At 47.4% G+C, this 23,341-nt stretch overlaps 1 protein-coding gene and 1 long non-coding RNA gene across 3 annotated transcripts; both read right to left on the bottom strand.

The window, feature by feature from the left end:
• Positions 1 to 7,872: 7,872 nt before the first annotated feature.
• LOC120693443 lies at positions 7,873 to 8,929 on the bottom strand. The gene is made up of 2 exons (XM_039976872.1): positions 8,270 to 8,929; positions 7,873 to 8,156 (listed from the first exon to the last, which is right to left on the bottom strand). Exons 1-2 carry the CDS (start codon positions 8,922 to 8,924, stop codon positions 8,101 to 8,103), a joined length of 711 nt encoding a protein of 236 aa, XP_039832806.1. The 5' UTR covers positions 8,925 to 8,929; the 3' UTR covers positions 7,873 to 8,100.
• Positions 8,930 to 17,047: 8,118 nt separating this feature from the next.
• Positions 17,048 to 18,234, bottom strand: LOC120693341. 2 transcript variants are annotated; one of them, XR_005682968.1, is made up of 3 exons: positions 18,091 to 18,234; positions 17,751 to 17,937; positions 17,048 to 17,456 (listed from the first exon to the last, which is right to left on the bottom strand). It is a non-coding gene; the product is annotated as an uncharacterized LOC120693341 (long non-coding RNA). The 2 variants fall into 2 exon arrangements; XR_005682967.1 differs by having other exon boundaries at positions 17,772 to 17,937.
• Positions 18,235 to 23,341: the final 5,107 nt, after the last annotated feature.

Below are 23,341 nucleotides of genomic sequence, written 5' to 3'. Positions count from 1 at the left end.
ACGACCTCTCTAGACCTTGGTTACCTGGAACTTGCCAGGCACGGAGATGGTGTGGAGGATCTTGGCGATGACGAGCTTCCTCCGGCCGTCGGTGTTGGCCAGGTAGGTCACCGCCCCGGCCGGCGCCACGAAGACGTCGCCTTCCTTGACGGTGTACGACCGCCTCTCGCCGTTCTCGATCATCGCCACCACACCCTCGCCTACAGGCCAGCCAAAGCGATCGGTCAAGCACACGATGAAGACGCAGGACTCGGTCGATAGTACTCGGTCAAGCACCCCTGCTCGCCCCGGACGACGCGCCGGAAGCTGCGCCGGTCGAACACGTACGGCCGGCGGCTATCCTGCTCCTGCTCGGTCTCGCTGTCGCGCTCGTCACCGGACCCCTCGCCACGACGGCTGAGCTCGTGCCCGCCCCGCTCCTGCTCCTCCCGACGGCACTCCTGCATGCACCATACTTCTCACAGATGACTCACTTGTCAGGTCCAGAGAATTGACGAAAGGGAGTGGAGACTCATTTTTCGATAGAAGGAAAATATTTCTACCCAAAAGATAAAACATTTTACACCAAACCTTGCATATACATACCTGGTGTATCCACAATATGGAGCACACTCACGCGCGCAATTATGGGAGAAAATTGATCCCTATATATTTCTTTCCTTATGCGCAAATAGAAAATAGATAGTATAAATGGAGAATTATAAATTAAGTAGTATACATTTTTTCTATAATAAATAAATTAAGATATTCTATGAGTTGATTGGTGGTGCCTACCATACCTATAAAGCCATACACCTATAGGATTAATTATTCACCCTATTGTTGCCACTGTCACGCCAAGAAGCTGGTGCCATCTAATTTCTTCTTTCAAGATAGGATCTCTCCGCTATCGGAAGGAGGCTACGGAAGGGGGCTAAAGCTGCGCTAAGCATCTGATGCCACAAGTGCAACATGTCGTCGCATCCAACACCAAGGTCTGTCTCCTGCCCATGTTGCAAGTTTGTTGTGATAGTGGTTTTATTTTGTTGGTTAGGAAAGAAGTGCTATTCATTAGGGTGTTGGAATCATGTCTTATGTCACGGCATCCCACATCGTCTGCGTTTCACTGGTCGTCACCGCCGGCGTTCCCTGTGAGGGTGGGGAGGTGGCGGCAGGGTCATGATTCTGCCGGCAGAAACCACCCCCGTGAGGACACTACAATCTTTTTAGTAGTAGAGATAGAGATATTATGTTCATCTTTTACTCATAGTTAAATCTGCTACATGCGCAACTAATATGTGACTGTTGTCTCTGCCTACTGTTCTAGAATTGGTGCAATGTGCTTTGGATGGATTTATTTAAAAATATTGGTATTAGTTCATTTCTTGCAAAATATTCTTGCTTTGTTCAGCTTTATGATATTCACACCAGGAACTTGTTTTTTCCTTTTCAAAGGAAGAGGAAGTTTGCAGTATCACTTTGTCTTGTTACTTGTTGTTTGAGTTTTCTGCCTGCGTCAAAGTCAGAGGCTATAGATATCACTTACTGCAACTCCTTGGGATCCCAGGTTCAGGGTTTTTCCCCTGCATTTCTCCCCACCCCATACTGCTGTGCTTCAATCTTTACAGTTATGGGATCATCATGTATTTGCCATGTGCTTGACAGGGATGCCGTAAAGATGTTTTGGTTCGATATGGATGAACTTGTTGATTTGTACTACAACTGTAATGGGAAGCAGCCCAAGGATGGTTTCTCCAAACTGTGCAAAAGTAGGTGCTCTCTCCTTCTCCCTTCCTCCCTCTCTCTCATTTCACCAATTTTATTCTTATTTCATTTTAATAACCTGTTTGGTTGTGATTTAGGTAATAACAGTAGTTTTGTCAATACTTCTTCCCTTGTAGAGAGGCCACCATATCATGGAGATATATTCGGTGGGTCCAGTAAAGCCAATACCAGCAACCATTATACTACTAGTATAATTGTGCTATCTATTTGGGTGATATTTGCCTTTGGCTAGATGATCTTTGAATGCTACACCAAGAGGAATGATTATATGGAGTTCAATGATGTTGATTGAGAATTAGGTATGGCCAACAAACATAGATGTGATCTTCTAATTTATTCATAGTTGTCTTACAGAAAAATAATGATGTCCCATATTTACGTAGGTATAGAGTCCCAAATGTCCATCAAAGATGCCTTAGTTCCTAAGCAAGTCCCTAGACAACTAATCCCATCAAGGGTTGAGGATGAAATAGTTCCGGAGCAGCAATTGGAATTGATGCAAAACATAGGTGATCAGATTGTTCCTCCACCTTGCAAAAGATCTGGTTTGATCGTAGTTGCCTTAGAGAAAAAATAATATTGTCCTATATTTATGCAGGAAGAGATAGCCCTCAATACCCCAGTCTTCTTCGCCATAGCAACAGGCTCAAACCTGACATGCACTGAAGGTGTAGCAAGAGGCTTTAACCCTAAACTTGGAGACTGAGTTCCCAACTGTTGAAATAAGCAATGCATAATTGGAACATTCTAGAAGATTGTGGAAATCACAAGAAACTAACTTTGCAATGCATGAGGATAAGATCATGCCAAGGTAAGAAGGTTCTAGAAGAGTGGAGAGCAAATATGAGTAATAGTTATCATGCTTCATGGTTAAGTTTAGAATTCTCTAGAGGAAAGATATTTATATGATAGGATAAAGATGGACAAAACCCTATAAATATAGAAGAGTGTAGAAGGTGGACACATGACAACACCATATGAATCATGGAGTCCTATAAATAGGGGTGTCCCCCTCCCCTTGCCATACCATGGCATAAGAGGTCTCAAGTAGTGTAGTGGTGTCATGGTAGGATAGCCACATAAAGAGTGTAAGTGTCATCTCATGTTGTATCATGTTGAGTTGTGAATAAAGGTTTGAGTTCCTTTGTAAGTGTCAGTCTCCCAATTTCTAAGTACTTAATGTGATGATCTATCATAGGTTGGCTCTGCCATCCTATATCACAAAGGATCTGAGCTTCATCGTAGGAAGGCTCTGCCTCCCGGAAGCCAGCTTCATCTGTTGGTAGGCTCTGCCACCCGAAAGCGAGAAAACTGCTCTACCGTCGAACGGACCTTATACACTAAGTAGCTTGAAATTGAAAAGGCTAACTGACTCTAGAGTGAGTTGGTGTCTCTTAGGCTCTGCCACCCGGAAGCGTGAAAACGTCTCTGGATTTATTTCAAAATATTGGTATTAGTTCATTTCTTGCAAACTATTCATGCTCTGTTGAGCTTTATGGTATTCACTCCAGGAATTTGTTTTTTTCCCTTTTCAGAGGAAGAGGAAATTTGCAGTATTGCTCTGTCTTTTGTTGTTTGAGTTTCCTGCCTGCGGCAAAATCAGAGAATATTGATATCACTTACTGCAACTCCTTGGGACCTCAGATTCAGGGTTTCTGCCCTGCATTTCTCCCCACCCCATACTGTTGTGCTTCAATCTTTACAGTTATGGATATGAGGAATGAATCATCATGTATTTGCCATGTGCTTGACTTGGATGCTTATTTGCCATGTGCGGCTTATTTGCCATGTGTTTGACTTGGATGCCGTAAGGATGTTTGGGTTCGATATGATGAACTTGTTGATTTGTACTACAACTGTAATGGGAGGCAGGCCAAGGATGGTTTCTCCAAACTGTGCAAAAGTAGGTGCTATCTCCTTCTCCCTCCCTCCATCCCCCCCTCTCTCTCTCATTTCACCAATTTTACTCTTTATTTCATTATTTCGTTTTAATAACATGTTTGGCTATGATTTAGGTAACAACAATAGTTCTGTCAATGCTTCCTCCCCTGTGGAGAGGCCACCATATCATGGAGATATATCCGGTGGGTCCAGTAAAGCCAATTCCAGCAACCATTATACTACTGATACAATTGTGCTATCTATTTGGTGATATTTGCCTTTGGGTGGATGATCTTTGAATGCTACACCACGAGGAAGGATTATATGGAGTTCAATGATGTTGACTGTGAATTAGGTATGGCCAACAAACATAGCTATGATCTTCTAATTTATTCATAGTTGTCTTAGAGAAAAATAATAATGTCCAATATTTATGCAGGTATAGAGTCCCAGATGTCCATAAAAGATGCCTCAATTCTTAAGCAAGTCCCCGAACACCTAATCCCATCCAGGGTTGAGGATGAAACAGTTCCAGAGCAGCAACTGGAAGTGATGCACAACATAGGTGATCAGATTGTTCCTCTGTTAGAATTAGCCAGGCTTAAACATTAGAGGCTAATAACCCAAGATCTTAACATAACCTAGTTCATGACAAATCAATCTAATGCGGAATAAATTGGTAAACATTATACCAGTGTTAGCAGTTGCAGCAGCCATTTATGCCTGATCCGTAGAGGAAGTAGGCGTTCTTGTCGGTGTAGAAGATGCAGCAGCGAATCGGCGTCCTCCGGGCGCCAAACGGGAGTGCTTGGCCTTCCAAACCCCTCCAGTGCCTTCAGCGATCAGACTAGCGGTGGCTAGGGTTTTAGAATGACGTGAATTGGTGTTTAAGGTGCTAACCACAACCTTATATTTATAGGCACTGTGGGGCTGGGGGCCAGCCTCTGGAAACGGGCCTAATGGGCCTGCTGATCACAGCCCATTAGGATTTTATCATTAGGTTTCCTTAATCGCGTTTAGATGGTTTAAACGCTTCCTTAATAGTGAAGATCACAATATATCTTAATTGAAATATTTCCAACATTCTCCCACTTGATCGAACGGTTAAGGCTAATGTTCGTATCATACTAATGTTCACCCTTAGTAGTAACAGAAAGTACCGGACCAATGCGTCGTCAGTAGCTTGATGCATTACTGGAACCCCATTACCCACAGTCTCACTGAAACACCTCGGTAGAACGCTTATTCGTTAATTGGGAGTCATAATGGCCCTAAACCAGGACCTAAAGACTATCCACCAAACCCATATTAGTAACATGCTGCTTAAACACGTTCGGTGGTAAGCCTTTAGTGAGCGGATCCGCTAACATAGAATTAGTTCTTATGTGCTCAATCTTAATGGTTCGATCCTGGCATCTTTCTTTCACAACACGATACTTAAGGTCAATGTGTTTGGAAGCACCACTTGACTTGTTGTTACTCGAAAAGAATACTGCAGACTGATTATCACAGTATAACGTTATAGGTTCCGTAATGCTGTCAATTACCTTGAGGCCCGGAATAAAATTCTTAAACCAAACAGCCTGTCCAGTTGCTTCATAGCATGCCACAAACTCAGCTTGCATCGTCGACGCTGCAACTAAACTTTGCTTAGAGCTTTTCCATGATATAGCTCCACCAGCTAACGTGTAGATATATCCTGATGTAGATTTCCTACTATCCACACATCCAGCAAAGTCAGCATCAGTATAACCCACAACTTCAAGGTTATCTGATCTTCTGTATGTGAGCATGAAGTCTTTAGTGCCTTGGCAGTAACGTAATGCCTTTTTGACACCAACCCAGTGGACCTTTTCGGGATTTTTCTGATATCTTCCAAACATTCCGGTAGCAAATGCCAAGTCAAGACGCGTACAGACTTGTGCATACATCAGGCTTCCGACAGCTGAAGCATAAGGTATGTCCTTCATCTCATCTGATTCCAATTGGTTCTTAGGACATTGGGCTTCACTAAACTTATCGCCCTTCGCTAATGGAACAGGTGTGGCCTTACTCTAATCCATATTAAATCTCTTAAGCATTTTCTCAATATATGCTTTTTGAGACAATCCTAGTACTCCTTTGGTCCTATCTCGGTGTATCTCAATGCCCAGAACATAAGAGGCTTCACCAAGATCTTTCATATCAAAATTGGATGAAAGAAATCCCTTTGTCTCATGCAGCATACACTTATCGCTGCTCGCTAATAGGATATCATCCACATAAAGCACTAGAATTATAAATTTACCACCCTTTATCTTAGTGTAGATACAATTATCCACATCATTCTCCTTAAATCCGAATTTCTTAATCACTTGATCGAATTTAAGGTTCCACTGTCTTGACGCTTGCTTAAGCCCGTAAATGGATTTCTTAAGTCTGCATCCCAAATGTTCCTTGCCCTTCACAACAAAACCTTCCGGTTGTGCCATGAAGATGGTCTCATCCAAGTCACCATTAAGGAACGCAGTTTTGACATCCATCTGATGTAGCTCTAATTCATAATGAGCCACTAGCGCCATAACGATTCTGAATGAATCTTTCTTAGACACAGGGGAGAAAGTTTCATTATAATCTACCCCTTCCTTTTGTGTAAATCCTTTGGCTACAAGCCCTGCCTTGAACCGTTCGACATTCCCTTTAGAATCACGTTTAGTCTTGTAGACCCATTTACAGCCTACTGGTTTGACTCCATTAGGAATATCTACCAGATCCCAAACATCATTGGAACTCATGGACTTAAGCTCTTCTTCCATGGCCTCAACCCATTTGGCAGAGTTCTCACATGATACTGCCTCTCTAAACGAGTTAGGATCATCAGCTTTCCCAATATCATACATGTCTTCACTTAAGTATGTCTCACAATCAGGGAAAACTGTCTGTTTCCTAGCCCGCTGTGATCTTCTTAATGGTTTAACAGGCTGAGGTGCTGGTTGAGGTGCAATCTGAGGCACCTCGACAGGGTTCTCAATTTCAGCATTAGGCGCCATTTGCTCAGCTTGTTGTTCGCTCGTAGGCTCAGGAGCTACTTCAACAGGCGGAGCAGCGCTAGTACTCTGAACAGGAGGCGTAATCTGAACAGATGGTGTACTCTGAACAGAAGGAACGAACAGCGGCACTAACTGAGGTGTTACCGTTTCTTGAATCACCGGGATGGGAAGCTCAGCCCGTATTTCTTCAAGATTTATTTCCCTCCTCGGAAAGCTCCCACTGATTCCTGCATCCTCTAGGAATACAGCCTGCCTGGTCTCAACGAACTTAGTGAAACGATCAGTACAGTAGAATCGGTATCCCTTAGACTTATCAGGGTATCCGATGAAATAGCAGCTCACCGTCTTATCATCTAATTTCTTTTGCTGTGGATTAAATAACTTAGCTTCGGCTGGACAGCCCCACACACGCAAATAATTAAGCGATGGTTTCTTCCCAAACCACAACTCATAAGGTGTTTTTGGCACGGATTTAGAAGGAACATGATTAAGTATGTGCGCAGTTGTTTTTAATGCTTCCATCCACAGCTCCACAGACAAAGTAGAATAACTAAGCATGCTACGTACCATGTCCATTAGTGTACGATTACGACGCTCAGCTACTCCGTTTTGCTGTGGTTCGCCCGGCATACTGTACTGGGCCTTTATGCCATTCTCTTCAAGATACTTAGCGAATGGTCCAGGTACTTGGCCGAATGGAGCATGTATCCCATAATATTCACCACCTCGATCCGATCTCACTAATTTAATAGTGACATTATGCTGATTTTCCACTTCAGCCTTGAATATTTTGAATTTATCTAATGACTCGGATCGATCACGAATGGGGTAAATATAACCATAACGAGAGAAGTCATCTGTGAAGGTAATGAACGAGTCAAAACCATCAACAGACTTTACTGGAAACGGGCCACAAATACCAGTATGAATTATTTCTAATAGGCCCGTACTCCGAGTAGCTCCTTTCTTAATTGTCTTAGCGAATTTCCCCTTAATACAATCAACGCATTGTTGATCTAATTCTGAGAGATCTAATGAATGGAGTATCTCTTCTCTTATGAGACGCTCAATTCTCCCCCTCGAAATGTGGCCCAAACGACAATGCCACAATTTCGAAGAAGTCTCATCATCACGCTTACGCTTATGCGATACATCATCCACATTCATTGCAGAATAAACTTTATCAAGAGAGAGCAAATAAAGATCGCCTTGCAAATGACCAAGGCCCACACTTAAATTATGAAATTTAATGTTGCACACAGAGTTGCCAAACTCACAAATATGTCCCGACTTATCTAAACGCGAAACTGAAATAAGGTTTCTCTTCAAACTGGGAACATAAAGAACATCATGCAAACTAAGGTTGAAGCCGCCTGGTAACTCCAAATTGAAGCTCCCAATGCCTTCAACCTTCACTTCATTGCCATCAGCCACTCTTAGACTTCGCTCCCCCTCTCTTATAGTTCGGATCGAACTGAATACCTGCAGTGAATTGGAAATGTGCACAGTGGCACCTGAGTCAATCCACCAAGTATTGGGAGAAAAATTCACTAAGAATGATTCATCAATAAAAGATACATAATCAGTAATTGTACCTTTGTTCTTAAGCCACTCCTTAAATCCATGGCAATCCTTCTGCTCATGTTTAGGTGACTTGCAGAACTTGCACAGCCTCTCATTAGAGGTCTTCTTATGTGACACAGTCTTGCTCTTATGGCCCTTAAACTTTCTCTTATGCTGCCTGCTGCTGCCAGACTCAGCCTGATGCTTAGGAGTGTTGCTCATGCTAACACGCCCAAAGCGCTCGCTGACCATGTTGACAGCATCCTTCATCCTTTCAGCTTTCTGCCTTTCTTCTTCCTCAACACAGTAGCTAATGAGCTCAGCCATGCTCCAGGTCGCCTTCTGAGTGTTGTAGCTTATTTTGAAGGGACTGTACTGTGCTGGCAGAGAAGTCATGATGAAGTGCACCAGAAAACCATCAGAGATAGCCATATCCAGTGTCTTCAGCTTATTTGCCATGTCACACATGCTCATAATGTGCTCCCTGATTTCACTTTGCCCATCATACTGTGAAGTCAGCATCTTCATGATCAGGGTGCTAGCATAAGTCTTGGAATAACTCTTAAAGTTCTCCTCCACCTTGGCAAGGTATGCCTTGGCGCTCAGATCATTACCATCCTTGTCCTTATCAGGAATAGCACCACAGATGGCCGGAGTGATCGTGTTCTTAATGATCATGTTAGCCATCCTGTCTGATCTCTCCCACTTCTCAATGACAGTTCGATCACCATTGGGATCAGCGGGCTCTGCTGGCTTATCTTGACGTAATGCGAGATCATACTCGCACACAGCAATGGCCACCTGAACATCTTTATACCAGCTTGGATAGTTGGTGCCATTCAGGGGCTCAATGGATTTCAGGTAGCCCGTCACAGTGTTCACTGAAAATCATGAGAATAATAACTTAATTAAACTCACAATTAAGATGCGCATAAGAAGTATGATATTAACCCTACGATGGTCTGATTAAAATCATACATAAATTTCAATTTGCATCACTGATGGGGAAAACAAACGAAATTTATCATTAAAACTCGTAATTAAATCAACGATGGTCAGAATTAATTACAAGTGCTCTAAATAAACTTCCCGATGGTTCCATTTAAATAGAGTGCATCTTAATTGCTTATGGTGGATGAGCATAATTTTCAGTGAATAAATGCAATTAAAACATAATTAAAAGCATTTACATAACTCATGGAAAAAATTAAATAAACATAATGCTGGTAATAATAAGTGCAACAGAAATAATTAAAGCCTTTATACATAACAGCAATTAAAATTAAGCTTAAATCATAAGAAACAATAAAAGAAAAGGCTTTAAACATTAAACTGGGCTAAAACTCATGAAACAGGGCCAAAAACATCCCCATGCGCGCGGCCCAAACTGTGCAGTCGGCCCATTTGGCCCATCCCGCGAAACCCTAATGGCGGAGAGATCTCGACCGTCCGTTCCGATCGAAGGGCTGAAAAATGATGTAGCATCATATATAAAGGAGCTGGCTGTCGGAGGGTGCCCTGGATCCCCTCACTCTCCCTTCCTTGCTTCACGCGACAGCAACCGCCAGCCGCCTCATGGCCTCAAGATCCAGCGTCGCCGCCCTTGCGTGCGCAGTCCCGCGGCCCTCATGCGCTGCGTGCGGGCCGGGCGCCGCCTAGTGCGGCTCGCAGGCCGCCGCCTCGTGGGCCCGCGGCCGCCGGCCGCGTTCGCGTGCGCCGAGCGCGCGCCGTTAGCCACCGCCTGCGCGCCTCATGCGCGGGCCCCGCCTGCTGCCGCGGCGTGGGTGCCAGCAAGCCCAGCAGGACGCGCGCGGATCTAATTGATTAACACATAAAAGCCATTATGCCGCCAGCCTGTACCACCGCCGCTGCTGCCTCCCCTATCCTTGCTACTGAATGACCCTCGCTGTTGATGATCCGCCATTAGAGGGCCCTAGGATCGCCGCCTGCCCTGCTGCGTCGCGCTGCTCGCCACGCCACAGCCCTGGCTTCCCAGGGATTCGCACGTGCAGCCCAAAGGCCGAGCCTTTGGCCGCCTAAATTGGCCCCCACGCCCCCGAACCTAGCTTTGCCCCGGTGAACGCCGTGCGCCTCTATTCCAGCGCTGGCCACGTCGAACTGGCCTGCCGCGCTGCAACCTCAGTCTCCTGGGTAATCGCGAGCACATGTTCGTGCCCGGCTGAGCCAAGCTTGCCGCCGCACCAGTGCCTGAAAGGAATCTGGTGCTCATAGCTTACGAGAGAGAGGGGTGAATTAGTCAAACTAAAAATTTTATCCTCGAGCTCCAACTAATTTGTGCATAAATTAAACTAAGATATATTATTTAGATGTGCAACTAGTGTTCTTCTAGTGTGAAAACCCTCATCCCACAAGAGTTATACAACTTATAGCCAATCCTATCAAAATACTACTCTAAGAAAGTAAGGCAAACAAATTGCAAGATGAAATACGAAAGCTTAAATAGGAATGAGAGAATACAAACTCTTGACACGAGGTTTATCTCGTGGTTCAGTTAGGCACTAAGCCGCTCTTACTCCACGTTGTTGAAGCACTCACGAAGAGTATCGCTTCTCGGCCACCAAGTTTCTCCTGCGTCTCTTCTTGCGTCACCACCAAGGCTTGCAAGTCGCCGCGGTCACCTTGGCCCCGGGTTCCACTAAGAAGCTTCTCCACGAAGGATGGGGTCTTCACGTCCCCCGCACAAGGATATCGACGCCGCTCCACACCAAGCCGGAGGGTCGTTGATGTGCCGGCGAGCCACCAAGACTCCAAGGATGGCCGGCGCACCGAGATACAATTTGGTTCACTCAAGAACCAGCTCACAAGGCAGAACACCTTGCTCTCACACTCAATCTTGAGCTAGCCTAGCACTCTCACTCACAAAGCATGTGCTAAATCTAATGATGTGATCAATTTGCTCTTTGGATGGCTTGGAGATGTTCTTCAATGTATATATATATCCCACAAATTCGAAGTAGCTGTTTGTAGCCGTTGGTGGTATTTTTGCGAACACCGTCGGTTCTACCAATAATGGGGCGTCGGTTTAACCGGTCTCTCTCTACCTGAAACTAGCCATTGCGCTTCTGAAGCGCTGCCTGCTGCTGACTCAGCATCATCGGTTTAATCGATGCAATGTACTGATAACCCATCGGTTCAACCAGTGCTGAAGAGATCTGCCTTGATTGTCCTGCGGCGCTGACATCATTGCACTGATGTCTTGCTCCGCACCATCGGTTTAATCGATACTAAAGACCTAGTTCCTGACCGCTTGACATGCTCTGTGGACAATGCTATAGTGAATGCACCGATGCCCATTTCTTGACCATCAGTTCAACCAGTGCCACTGTGATTGCTTGACTTGGTCTTCATGCGCTCTGTCCAATGCACTGATGCTTGTGCGTCGGTTTATCCGATGACTATCGGTTAGGCCGGTGCAGGGCCATCGATTAAACCGGTGCTATTTGATTTTGAAAATCTACTTGTTCAACTTGTCGCAGTGGTCATTTGGATAGAAGCTTTGCTTTCCTCGCCGTCTCAAAAGGATAGACCACCCTGCCTGCATGCTGCATTCAATTGTTTCATGAGCCTTTTTCCTCGACGGCGTACGAGCCCATTGCATGGCGTCACATTGATGTCCCATTATTTTTTGAAGGAAGGTATGGCTGGAATAGGATTAGATTAATTAGGGTGTAAAGCACGACTACATGTATATATAGGCAAGGATGCCTAGGTATATGAAAATATCCTATCAGGAGATCCTTGGCTATCCTAATCAACGGATGAAATCCCAGGGGGCGCACCTAGACAGTGCGGGCGCCCCAACCCTAAAGGCCAATTTGGCCGGCACAACCAAAGGCCCATGGGCCAGCCTATACAACTCTCTAACATGCCCCCGCAGTATGACCGTCGGCAGCACGGACGTTCAGACTGGACCTGAACTCCGAGAACACCGATGACGGAAGTCCCTTGGTGAAGAGAAGATGTCAGTGTACTGAGACGATGTCGGAACATGCATGACGCGGATATCACCAACAGAAACACGCTCCCGCACGAAGTGAAGATTGATCTCCATGTGCTTGGTGCGCTGATGCTGATTTGGGTTGGAGGACATGTAGACGGCGCTGATGTTGTCGCAGTAGACCAACGAAGCGCGCTGAGGAGGTGCATAAAGCTCAATGAGACTGTATTCACTATTAGCCACTGCGCGGTACTCAGCTTCGGCACTGGACCTGGAGACTGTATTCTGCCGCTTCGACGACCAGGAAACCAGGTTGTCCCCGAGAAAACCCGCATAACCCGATGTGGATTTGCGGGTATCCGGACAGCCTGCCCAATCGGCATCGGGGTACACAGTCGGCTCACTCTATGAAGACGGTCGAAGGAGAAGCCCCAGGTGAAGTGTCCCAATGATGTAGCGCAGGATACGCTCCAAGGCAGCAAGGTATGGCTCGCGCGGATCATGCATATGCATGCAAACCTACTGTACAGCGTAAGCGATATCTGGCCTGGTGAAGGTGAGGTACTGCAAGGCACCTGCAAGACTACGGAACTCAGAGGCGTCCTGAACCGGTGGACCATCAGCCGCTAGCTTGGGGTTGGTGTCCACGGGAGTAGAGCACGGCTTGCACTCAGCTATACCAGCACGATCCAGGATGTCAACCATATACTGCAACTGAGAAAGAAGAAGGCCTGAACCACAGCGCTGGACGTGCATCCCCAAGAAGTGGTGAAGCTCACCCAGATCTGTCATGCTGAACTCCTGCTGCAAAGCCTGAATGGTGCGTCGAAGAATAGCTGACGAGGAAGTTGTGAGAACGATGTCATCAACTTACAACAACAAGTAGATGGTGTCGGTGCTGCGGCGGTAGACAAATAGGGAGGTGTCTGACTTGGCCTCGACGAAACCTAGACTGAGCAGGTATGTTGTGAAGTGACTGTACCACGCTCGAGGAGCCTGCTATAACCCATAAAGAGATCTGTTGAGCCGATAGACAAAATCAGGGTGCGAGGGGTCCTCAAAATCAGCTGGTTGAGCATAGTAGACCGTCTCTGAGAGTGTGCCATGGAGGAAGGCATTCTTCACATCGAGCTGGTGAATGGGCCACTGTCGAGAGAGCGCCAGGGATAGAACGGTGCGAACGGTCGCTGGCTTCACCACAAGGCTAAATGTCTCATCAAAGTCCACACCTGGTCGCTGAGTGAACCGGCGCAGGACCCAGCGAGCCTTGTACCGTTCCAGTGAACCATCAGCCTTGAGCTTGTGCTTGAAGATCCACTTCCCGGTGATCTCATTAGCACGCGGCGGGCGAGGAACCAGATCCCAGGTGTGATTCCTCAGGAGGGCAGCATGCTCTTCTTCCATTGCCGCCCGCCAATTGGGGTCGGCGAGGGCGCTATGGAAGGTCTTTGGGACCGGGGACAGCGGCGCCGTGGTGAAGAGAGCATGCTGCCTGAAGCCGAGCTTCGCACGGGTAACCATGCGGTGCTCGTTGACGACGGGGACCACTAGCACGGCTCCCTTCGGCTGGGGAGGTGTGCTGGTGATCGGGGGAGGTGGTGGCGCAGCCTGGGTATGCCACGTGTAAACGCAGTCGTAGGGCTGCACCGGCAGGAGAGGACGCGCTGCCAGGCGAGAGGCAGAGTCCGAGCCCGGTGCAGGTGAAGCACGGGCTGGGGTGGCTAGGCTCAACGGGGCGAAGCCTGGCGGGACCGTCGGTGCCGCACATGGCAGTGCAGGAGAGGGCGCTCCGGGGGCCGCATGTGGCAGTGCGGGGGCGGGGGCTCCGGGGGCCGCACGTGGCAGTGCGGAGGTGGGTGCTCCGGGGGCCGCACGTGGCAGTGCATAGGACGGCGCCCCGACAGATCCTGGCGCCAATGGGGTGGGCGCCGGAGGTGGAGGTCCTGCAGAGAAAGGGGTTTGTGATGGTCCTATTGGAGCCGGCACAAAGTCAGTAGAATCCTCCAAAAAATCATATGCCTGAGAGGTGGGGGAGGGGGGGGGGGACGACAGCTCAGTGAAAGGGAAAACGGACTCGTCGAACACAACGTGCCTAGATATGATGACACAGTTGAACGAGGTGTCAAGGCAGCGATACCCTTTATGATGAGCTGAGTACCCAAGGAAGACACACGGGAGAGAGCGGGGTGCTAGCTTATGACTGGCAGTGGCAGTCATGTTTGGGTAGCATAGGCAACCGAAGACGCGGAGATGATCATAGGACGGTGGCGAGCCGTATAGGGCCATGTGGGGGCGTGGTCATGCCCAGCGTCTTGGTTGGTAGGAGGGGTAGGAGATATGTGGCGGTGTGCAGGGCCTTGACCCAGTAGGAGGGCGGCAGACTTACCTGGAACAGGAGCGAGCGGAGGATGTTGTTGGTGGAACGAATGATCCGCTCAGCTCAACCGTTCTGAGGCGAAGTGTAGGGGCATGACATGCGTAGGTGTGTGCCGCGGGTGAGGAAGAACATCCGGGCGTTGGAGTTATCAAACTCGCGCCTGTTCTCGCACTGCATAGCTTTGACAATGGCACCGAACTATGTAGTCACATAGGAGAAGAAATTAGTGAGAGTGTCATACATGTCGGACTTGAGACGTAGGGGAAACGTCCATAAGTAGTGAGAGCAGTCATAAAAAATAACCAAATAATATTTGTAACCAGAAATACTAACAATAGGAGATGTCCATAGGTCACAATGAATAAGATCAAACTTGTTTGACGCTCGGGACGACGACACCCGAGAAGGGAGATGGGTGTGGCGACCGAGTTGACACGCATGACAAAGAGATGAGCTAATATCTTTATTACATGACGGCAGCATGGAAGCTAATTTGGTCAGAGCCTCATGACCAGGATGACCAAGGCGGCGGTGCCATAAGGTGGAGGTGGAGCCGGTAGCTAGGGCGGTGGCAGCAGCAGGAAGGTGCAGAGGGTACAAAGGCCCGGAGCTATTGCACCTGACGATCACGTTCCGAGTCCCGAGATCCTTCACAGAACAACCAGAAGGGTCAAATTCCACTGAGCAATTGTTATCAGAAGTAAACTGGCGCACAGATATAAGATTCTTAATAAGTTTCGGGGAAACGAGAACATTATTAAGATGCAGAGGACCTGACAAGTGTGCTATGCCAGTGGAGGTGACGGGGAGCAAAGAACCATTACCGACAACAATAGCTGAAGGAAAAGGGTACCGCTGGGAAAAAATATGTGAAAGGGTGCGAGAGTCGGAGGTCATGTGTGAAAGCATCTAGGTCCCTAGTGGGTTTTGGAATATTGACTGACAACACGATTAAAGAGCTAACTTGTTTGCATGAGATTATGAGCAGGAATTTAATTGTGAATCAGTATTAAATGAAATGGCTTATATATTGCAAGCAAGTGTGATTATCCCATTTGTATTATATATATGTGACAAGCAAAACAAGAGAGTTAGAGCAAGGTATTCATGATTAATATAAAGGCTCTAACATTTGTGAAAGCTTGTTTGATTTATAATGGGATTAAAATTGACAAGTAAAGGTTTTGTGAATGGGATGTGATATGCTTATGCATAGTCCCAAATATGGAAGAACTTGTCACTTGTGATGAATGTTGTTAACAAAAGAAGCAAGCAAAGTAAAATGAATGAGATATGGACATTTGCATATATGTGGAGTCTCAAATTGGAAAGCTTGCATATGTGATTGAATTGGGAATTCAAATTGATAAAGAAGATTTCATGCATGACATAAATCAACATGAGTTCAAGATGAACGGCTAGGATAAAGGTAGAGGACCAAGAGGCGTGTTTCAAGAGGCTACGCAAGCGACGGCTTTAGGGGAGCAAAGAAACCGACAAGGGTCATGGAGAGCTCTATGTTGAAGAGCGTTATTATTCAAGTGAAGAAAGTAACTTGTGAATCAAGATGGATTTCATTCCTATGCAAATTGAAGATTCAAAGTCACTAGCTCGAAGCGGGTATGCTCAAAATATTGAAGATGTTGTTGCCGTCACGGTATTGATCGAAGAAAGTATTGATCGAAGAAAGGTCGGCATGATCATAATATGAAGAAGCTTAAGTAATTGTGATAATTGTATATTTAATTTATGCACTTGAGTATAGGTATGCCGTACTATCAAGAGGGATGCAACATCAAAGGGTTTAGACAATACCAAAAGTGCTCAAAATAGTACCTAGAGAGAATAGCCTAAGAGAGAGAGTTAACTGCAAATTTCAGAGAGGGACCTGTCTGACCGGTCTAGGCAGGGCAGTGTCTCCAACGGCTAAATTTCAAATCCGACCGGTCTGATCGGTCTAACACTGACAGGGGCAACGACTAGTTTTTGAGAGAGGGGTATTTATACCCCATGACTTCACCCATTCGTGGGTGCTGATGCCATTACATTCAGAATACATTTGAGAGCCTTGTGAGCACTTAGAGAGTCCTCCCTAACCTCTCTTTGTGAGAGTTGCTTGATTCAAGTTGAATTCTTGAGTTGGATTGAGCGAATCCATTTCTAGAGAGCCATTTGAGCAAGAGAGATTCAACCCTAGCTTTGAGCACTTGCGGTTGCATCGGCCAACTCGATTGAAGCATTTGTTACTCTTGGAGCATTGGCTCCTAGCAAGGTTTTGGGATTCAAAAGCCAAAAAATTTCGGAGCCCACCGAAATGGACGAATTTTGGAAATTTCGGGAAATTCGGGCGAATTTCAGTTGAATTGACCGGTCAAACCATTTGAAATTCGTCTGAATTTGACCGAATTTTTTACAAACAAAGCAACAGATATGTTTCGAGCGATTGCTTCAAAATAGATAATATAAGCATCAACAGAGAATAAGAAAGATGATACTACATGCTCCACAGTCCGCACGATAGTCCAGTTAGCACATTTTAGAGTCCAATTGAGCCTAAGTGCCTAACAACATCAGAAGTTTTTATGGTACATAGTCCATATCCCTATTGCACCACAAATAGTCCAAGGTTCAAAATAATTACATCAAGCATTTAGGAGACACTCCAAGTCCCCAGGAGTATAGTTTTTCACTCCACCACAGAGACCACAAAGTCCAAAATAATTACAATCCAGCCAGCCATACATGCACCAACAAAATTCAATCACCCAAAAGAAACTATGTCAGTTAGAATATGTCAATTGCCACTGGCACTGTTCATGTTTCATGGCGTCTAACCACCACCATGCAAACAACAAAAAATGGCTCCATAATCACTGGACTGTACCTGCACAACATGCATGAAAAAAACAAAGACCTTTTTTAGTAGATTTTGCACATGCCAATATCGGAGCAACTAATAAACCTCTTTGCAAATATTGTGATCTTAGTAACATTATAGTGGCATATATATGAGAAATCAACAACATATTATCATAGCAGCCTAGCAGGTGCAAGAATTACTTTCACATAACAGTTTCAGCCTAACTTTTGCAATAGAAATAAAAGCAAACAGGTTTAAATTATTGTCACATTCACATAACAGTTTCAGCCTATCTTTTGCAATAGAAAAAAAAGTAACCTTGACAGAAGACTTTGTTACCCTCACGTGCTGCTTCCGGCCGAGGTGCCGCAGCTCTTGCCGGCGCATCGTGACCAACTCCGACGTGTTCGACGCCTTGACCGCCGGCGCTGCAGCTGCTGCCGACCAACCCGCTGCGTACACGGCCACTGACCAACTGACTTCGTGATGCCTCCATGAGCAGAGCCTAGCCAAGAACAACGAACTGATTAGGAACACGATAGATCAGCACAAGTTCAACCAACACGATTAAAAACAGAGGACCACCCACCACCTACGAGCTGCAGATTTGAATGGAGAGATGCAGATTTGAATGGAGAGATGGACGGGAATGACGAACCAGGAAGGAGATGAGCAGATCTGCGAGGAGGTTGACGGGGAAACCCTCTTCCGCTCCCGGCTCGACCGCGCCTCCGCGGCCTGTTGGCGGCGGCCGCGAGCAGGGAGAGGGGGTGGAGTAAAATGAAATTTCTAGGGTTTCAGGTTGGAGTCCCGAGTTTTATAGTGAGAAGAAGTACTTTTGGGCTGTGATGGACCTTGGGTTGGGCTACAAATTTAAATTGGGCCGAATTTTTTTGGCCAGTTTATTTTTGTCGCGGGCCTAACCAAAATGGGCGAAATTCGGCCCATTCGGTCCGAATTCCAAAACCTTGGCTCCTAGACGGCTAGGCGTCGCCGGCTATCTCCCAAGATTGTGGTGAGTAGCGGCAAGTTTGTTGCACCTTCGATTGTGTGCCACGAGGGCGCATGGTCATATAGTGGAGAGAGGAGATAGGTTGACCTTGGGGTCACCATAAGCTTCCTCAACGGAGACTAGCATTCACACGTAGGTGCACATGGTGAATCCGAACTTCGGTAAAATAAATCACCGTCATCTTTACTTCGGTTTGCTTTACATACCTTGCATTATAGTTTTTGATTTTGAATTGTGCTTCCGCTCGATCTACTTGGGTGTGCTTTACTTGTGTGCAGGCAGCTATTTCTATTGATAAAAATACTCTGCAAAATATACACTCCAAGTTTCATATAGGTTCAAGCTCGAGAAGGGGAGTTTTCCCTGCTGTGGTCTGTCTGCCTGATCAGACCGGTCAGACCGGTCTGGTGGATCGGTCTGACTGGTCCAGGCAGTGTCAGTAGTGATTAAGTGCTGAAATTTGAAGAAACACCTATTCACCCCCCCCTTTAGTCTACGACATCGTGTGATCAAGATCCTTTCAATGTGAGAGGTAGCACCTGAGTCGAAGTACCACTCGTTTTGCTGCGGCTGCTGATTCATCGTCATGGTGCTGAATGTGGAGGTGAGGGACTCCTGATCCCATGACGACAAGCCGGCGATGGGATTGTAGGACCCCAGAGCGCCAGCCCACTGGCCAGCGGGCTGAGAAGTGGGGGCAGGAGCAGGCTGGAAGGCCTGCGCCAGCGCTGCCTGGGCCGCCTGGAGGGCCTGCGCCTGGGTCGCCTACCAGGCTTGCAGTTGCTAGAGCTGGGCCTGCTGTGCCTGCTGAGCGAGCAGGGCCTGCGGAGGAGGTGCCGCTGCTGTGGATGTGGGCCGGGCCACATCTGGATGGCCCCGGTCCACGGATTGTGGAAGGTGGGCCAGGGCACTGTGGCAGCGGCCTGCGTGGCGCCGTCGTTGCCGCCGCTGCCGCTGCTGGAGCCACCAGACTTTGGCTGGCGGTTGTTGCGCCTGCCGGAGCGCCTGGTTTTGGAGTTAGCGCCACCAGACCTGCCCCCGGGGCCGCTGCCCCCCTGGAGCCGCCGGAACACTGTTGCGGGGCGGGCGTAGAGGGCCCGCCGGCGCCCGCAGCGAGGAGGGCGGTGGAGGGTTCCGGATCGGAGGCGCCCACGGTGACCTCCTCGAGCAGGAGGTCGTTCTTGGCCTCCAGGAACGTGGGGAAGGGGAGCCCTCGATGAATATGGAGACCGATGGTGGTGTACTTGGCGTTGAGGCCACGGACGAGGTTGAGGACGAGGGTCCGGTCAGAGACGGGCTCGCCCAGGTTGCCGAGCTGGTCGGCCATGGTCTTAAGGCGCCTGCAGTAATCTGAAATTGACAGATCACCTTGCTTGAAGCCTCGGAACTGGGCGTCAAGGAGGAGGGCGCGCGTCTCCTGGTTGTCGAGAAACTGAGACTCGACGGCAGCCCAGAGGGAGTGGGCGGAGGCGTCGGACGTCATGATGGTCTCGACGAGGTCGTTGGAGATCGTCCCGTAGATCCATGACCGGACGACACAATCCATGCGCGCCTAGTCAGGATAGGTGGCCGGGGGTCGTCGAGGAGGACGTGGTCCTCCAAGGAGAACTTGCCGAGGACGAGAAGGAACTGGTCACGCCACTTGGCGTAGTTGCCGGCGACGACGTTGAGGATGACGGGGACGAGGCTCCGGATGTTCTGAACCGCAACAGCCCGGGAGTGCAGGTTCAGAACGGTGGCCGCTTTGTGAAGTAGCATGGCGCTGTGGACGTCGTGGACAAACTTGTCATCGTCCTCATGCAGCGGCGGGTGGATCGGCGCTGTCGGCCGCGGCGCGCTCCTTGGCAGCAAGGAGGAGCACCTGGCGAAGGCGCTCGGTAGCGGCGTCAAGCTCCTTGGCCGCAGCGTCAGCGAGCTTCTCGGCCTCGGGGGCTTGCGCTAGGGCGTCAGCCCCAGCCTTGGCGCGGGCAGCCCTGCGCTCCTCCTCCGTCTTGGGGGAGGAAGGCTCGGAGTGTGATCCAACCATGGAGGTGGCTGCTGCGGCGGGGAACGCCGGAGCAGGGGGCGCGGCCGGTGGTCGGAGCGCGCTAGGGTTTAGCGGAAGCGAGGTCGGGGGTGACCCGGTCTCTTGATACCATGAAGGAAGGTATGGCTGGAATAGGATTAGATTGATTAGGGTGCAAAGCACGAGCACATGTACATATAGGCAAGGATACCTAGGTATATAGAAATATCCTATTTGGGGATCCTTGGCTATCCTAATCAATGAATGAAATCCCAGGGAGGGGGGGGGGGGCGCACCTAGACAGTGTGGGCGCCCCAACCCTAAAGGCCAATATGACCGGCACAATCAAAGGCCCATGGGCCAGCCTATACAACTCTCTAACATTATTGCCTGCCTGCTCCAAGCGACACGCTGCTGTACGTATATCCCGGTCGCCTACATGCGGTGCTATCTTGGTGGGACGGGAACACCTAACATCGCACGGCCCACCAAGGCCCGATCATGGCCCAATCAAGCATTCACGTAACAGCCGGAGGGCAGCCACAAGCTCTGCCAACGTGGCAGGTAGGCTTTCCTTCTCTTTTTCTTTTTTTCCTTGCTGCGTCAACAATTTATTGTTTTTTAAAGGCTTTACTAGAGGTGTTAATTGGTGACCCTTAGATGCACGTCAAATCATCTTTATTTCAAAATTTTATACTATTTTTTTAAAATAAGATCTTATTTTGGAAAAGTAGTATAAAATTTTGAACTAAAAAGGTTTGAAGGTGCATCTAAGGATCACCAATTAACACCTCTAGATTTTACGATCGGTATGTTCAAAATATCAATCTAATATAGTCAACACTTTAAAAGACTGGATTCAACATTGATGCAAACTTAGTTCAATATTTCAGATAAACTAGTCTAATGTTTTATATGAAAATTTTGAAACTGTATATTCAAAATGTTTAAGATGTAAATTCAAATGTTGAATGAGCGTTTTTGAATGTTGACTCAGCAACACCATGGTTCAAACGGAATTTGAAATGCATTTATGGTTTGAAAGGAAAATGAGATTAAAATTTTAAATCCAAAAGGCATCTCTCCTCCATTTACAGCAACCACCCACAATACGACATGTGTCCACCACCACCCTAAATCCAGTTGTTTTTCCGCCAGCGAGGCGTCTGTGGTGACTTCATCATTATCGAGGATTTGTCGGCTCAACCTTTAAAGGTGCTCATAGGGGTAAAGTTTTGCGTACGTATGTTCAAAGAGGGTGAGTGTACATACGTTGTGAGTCTAAGTTATAATGTGTAATCACAAAAAAAAAGAATATGCAGTTTGTACCAATCTTAAACAATGGAAGACAAAATAGATAATTTCTTCCAAAAAATCGCTAGGAATTCTGATAAGAAAAAACATTATAGGAATGTCAAATATTGGAAGATACGTGGACTACAAATCTTGTGGGATGATGGATAGAATTTCCGACTGCCCACGGCCTGGAGAGTGCCGCTCCGCAAAGCCCGCACGCAGTGGCTCATCTTGTTCCAGTGGGAAGATGGATAGAATTTCCGACTGCCCAGGCTAGAGAACGCGTGCCTCGTGCCGTGTGGGCTGACTCATAGCACCGTTCTGGGTCAGCACAGCCCAGCCCAACTCGGTGTCGCTCCGCACCTTCCAGCCCAACTCGATCGACGACCATCAGGGCCCGACAGGGCCTTTTGTCGTCTTCGTTTCGCACAAAGCCCTTCCAGCAAAGCCCAAGCATCCGTGTGTCTACTGCATCTGACTCCGACGAGGCGCAAGTGGAGGAACAGAGCGACGAACAAGAAGGATCGCACATGTGTGTAGCGGTTAGCTCTGTGCGTATGCGTACATGTATAAGTTCCTTTCGACGGCAGAGCCGCTTTCTCACTTCTGGGCGGCAGAGTCTACCAACATATGAAGGTGGCTTCCGGGAGGCAGAGCCATCCTATGATGAAGCCCATCCCCTTTGTGATCTCGAGTGGCAGAGCTAGCCTACGATAGATCACAATTTATACACTAAGTACTTAGAAACTGAGAGACTAACACTCTACAAGTGAACTCAAACTTTTATTCACAACTCAATTTGATACAACACGAGATAACACTTACACTCTTTATGTGGCTATCCTACCATGGCACCATTACACTACATGGCAACCTTGCCATCTCCTACTTGAGACCTTATGCCATGGTATAGCAAGGGGGAGGGGGACACCCCTATTTATAGGACCCCATGGTTCATATGGTGTTGTCATGTGTCCACCTTCTACACTCTTCTACATTTGTAGAGTCTTCTCCATCTTTATCCTATCATACAAATATCTTTTCTCTAGAGAATTCTTAATTTCACCATGAAGCATGATAACTATTAATCATACTTGCTCTCCACTCTTCTAGAACCTTCTTGCCTTGGCATGATCTTATCCTTGTATATTGCAAAGTTAGTTTTTGTGATTTCCACAATTTTCTAGAATGTTCCAAGTATACATTGCATATTTCCACACATGATCTAAAATTAAGTGCAGGAAGAGCCAAATAAAATGCCTCCTTACCCCATAGTGGGCTCTTGGAAAATTTGGAGCTCACATGATGCTACACCATATGCTCATCAGTAGCAAGCATGGTTCACTACCGGAGTCGGCCAGTTTGCTGTGTGCTAGAGGCACACGGCAAAGGCTCTTTTGCACATGACGTGTGTTGCACACGGCAAATAGGTGTCGGCAAAGAGGTCCTTTGTCGTGCGCCATTTATCAGGCACATGGCAAAGAGTTTGCCGAGTGCTAAAAAGCACTCGGCAAAGATTTTTTTAGAAAACTGATTTTAAAAATAGAAAACAAAAAAGAATTAATCCGGGAGGACCCCACTGGCCAGCCACACCCC

This window comes from Panicum virgatum, chromosome 9N (genome assembly GCF_016808335.1).
Source record: "Panicum virgatum strain AP13 chromosome 9N, P.virgatum_v5, whole genome shotgun sequence".
NCBI lineage: Eukaryota > Viridiplantae > Streptophyta > Magnoliopsida > Poales > Poaceae > Panicum > Panicum virgatum.
This window is presented reverse-complemented; position numbering and strand designations above follow the sequence as displayed.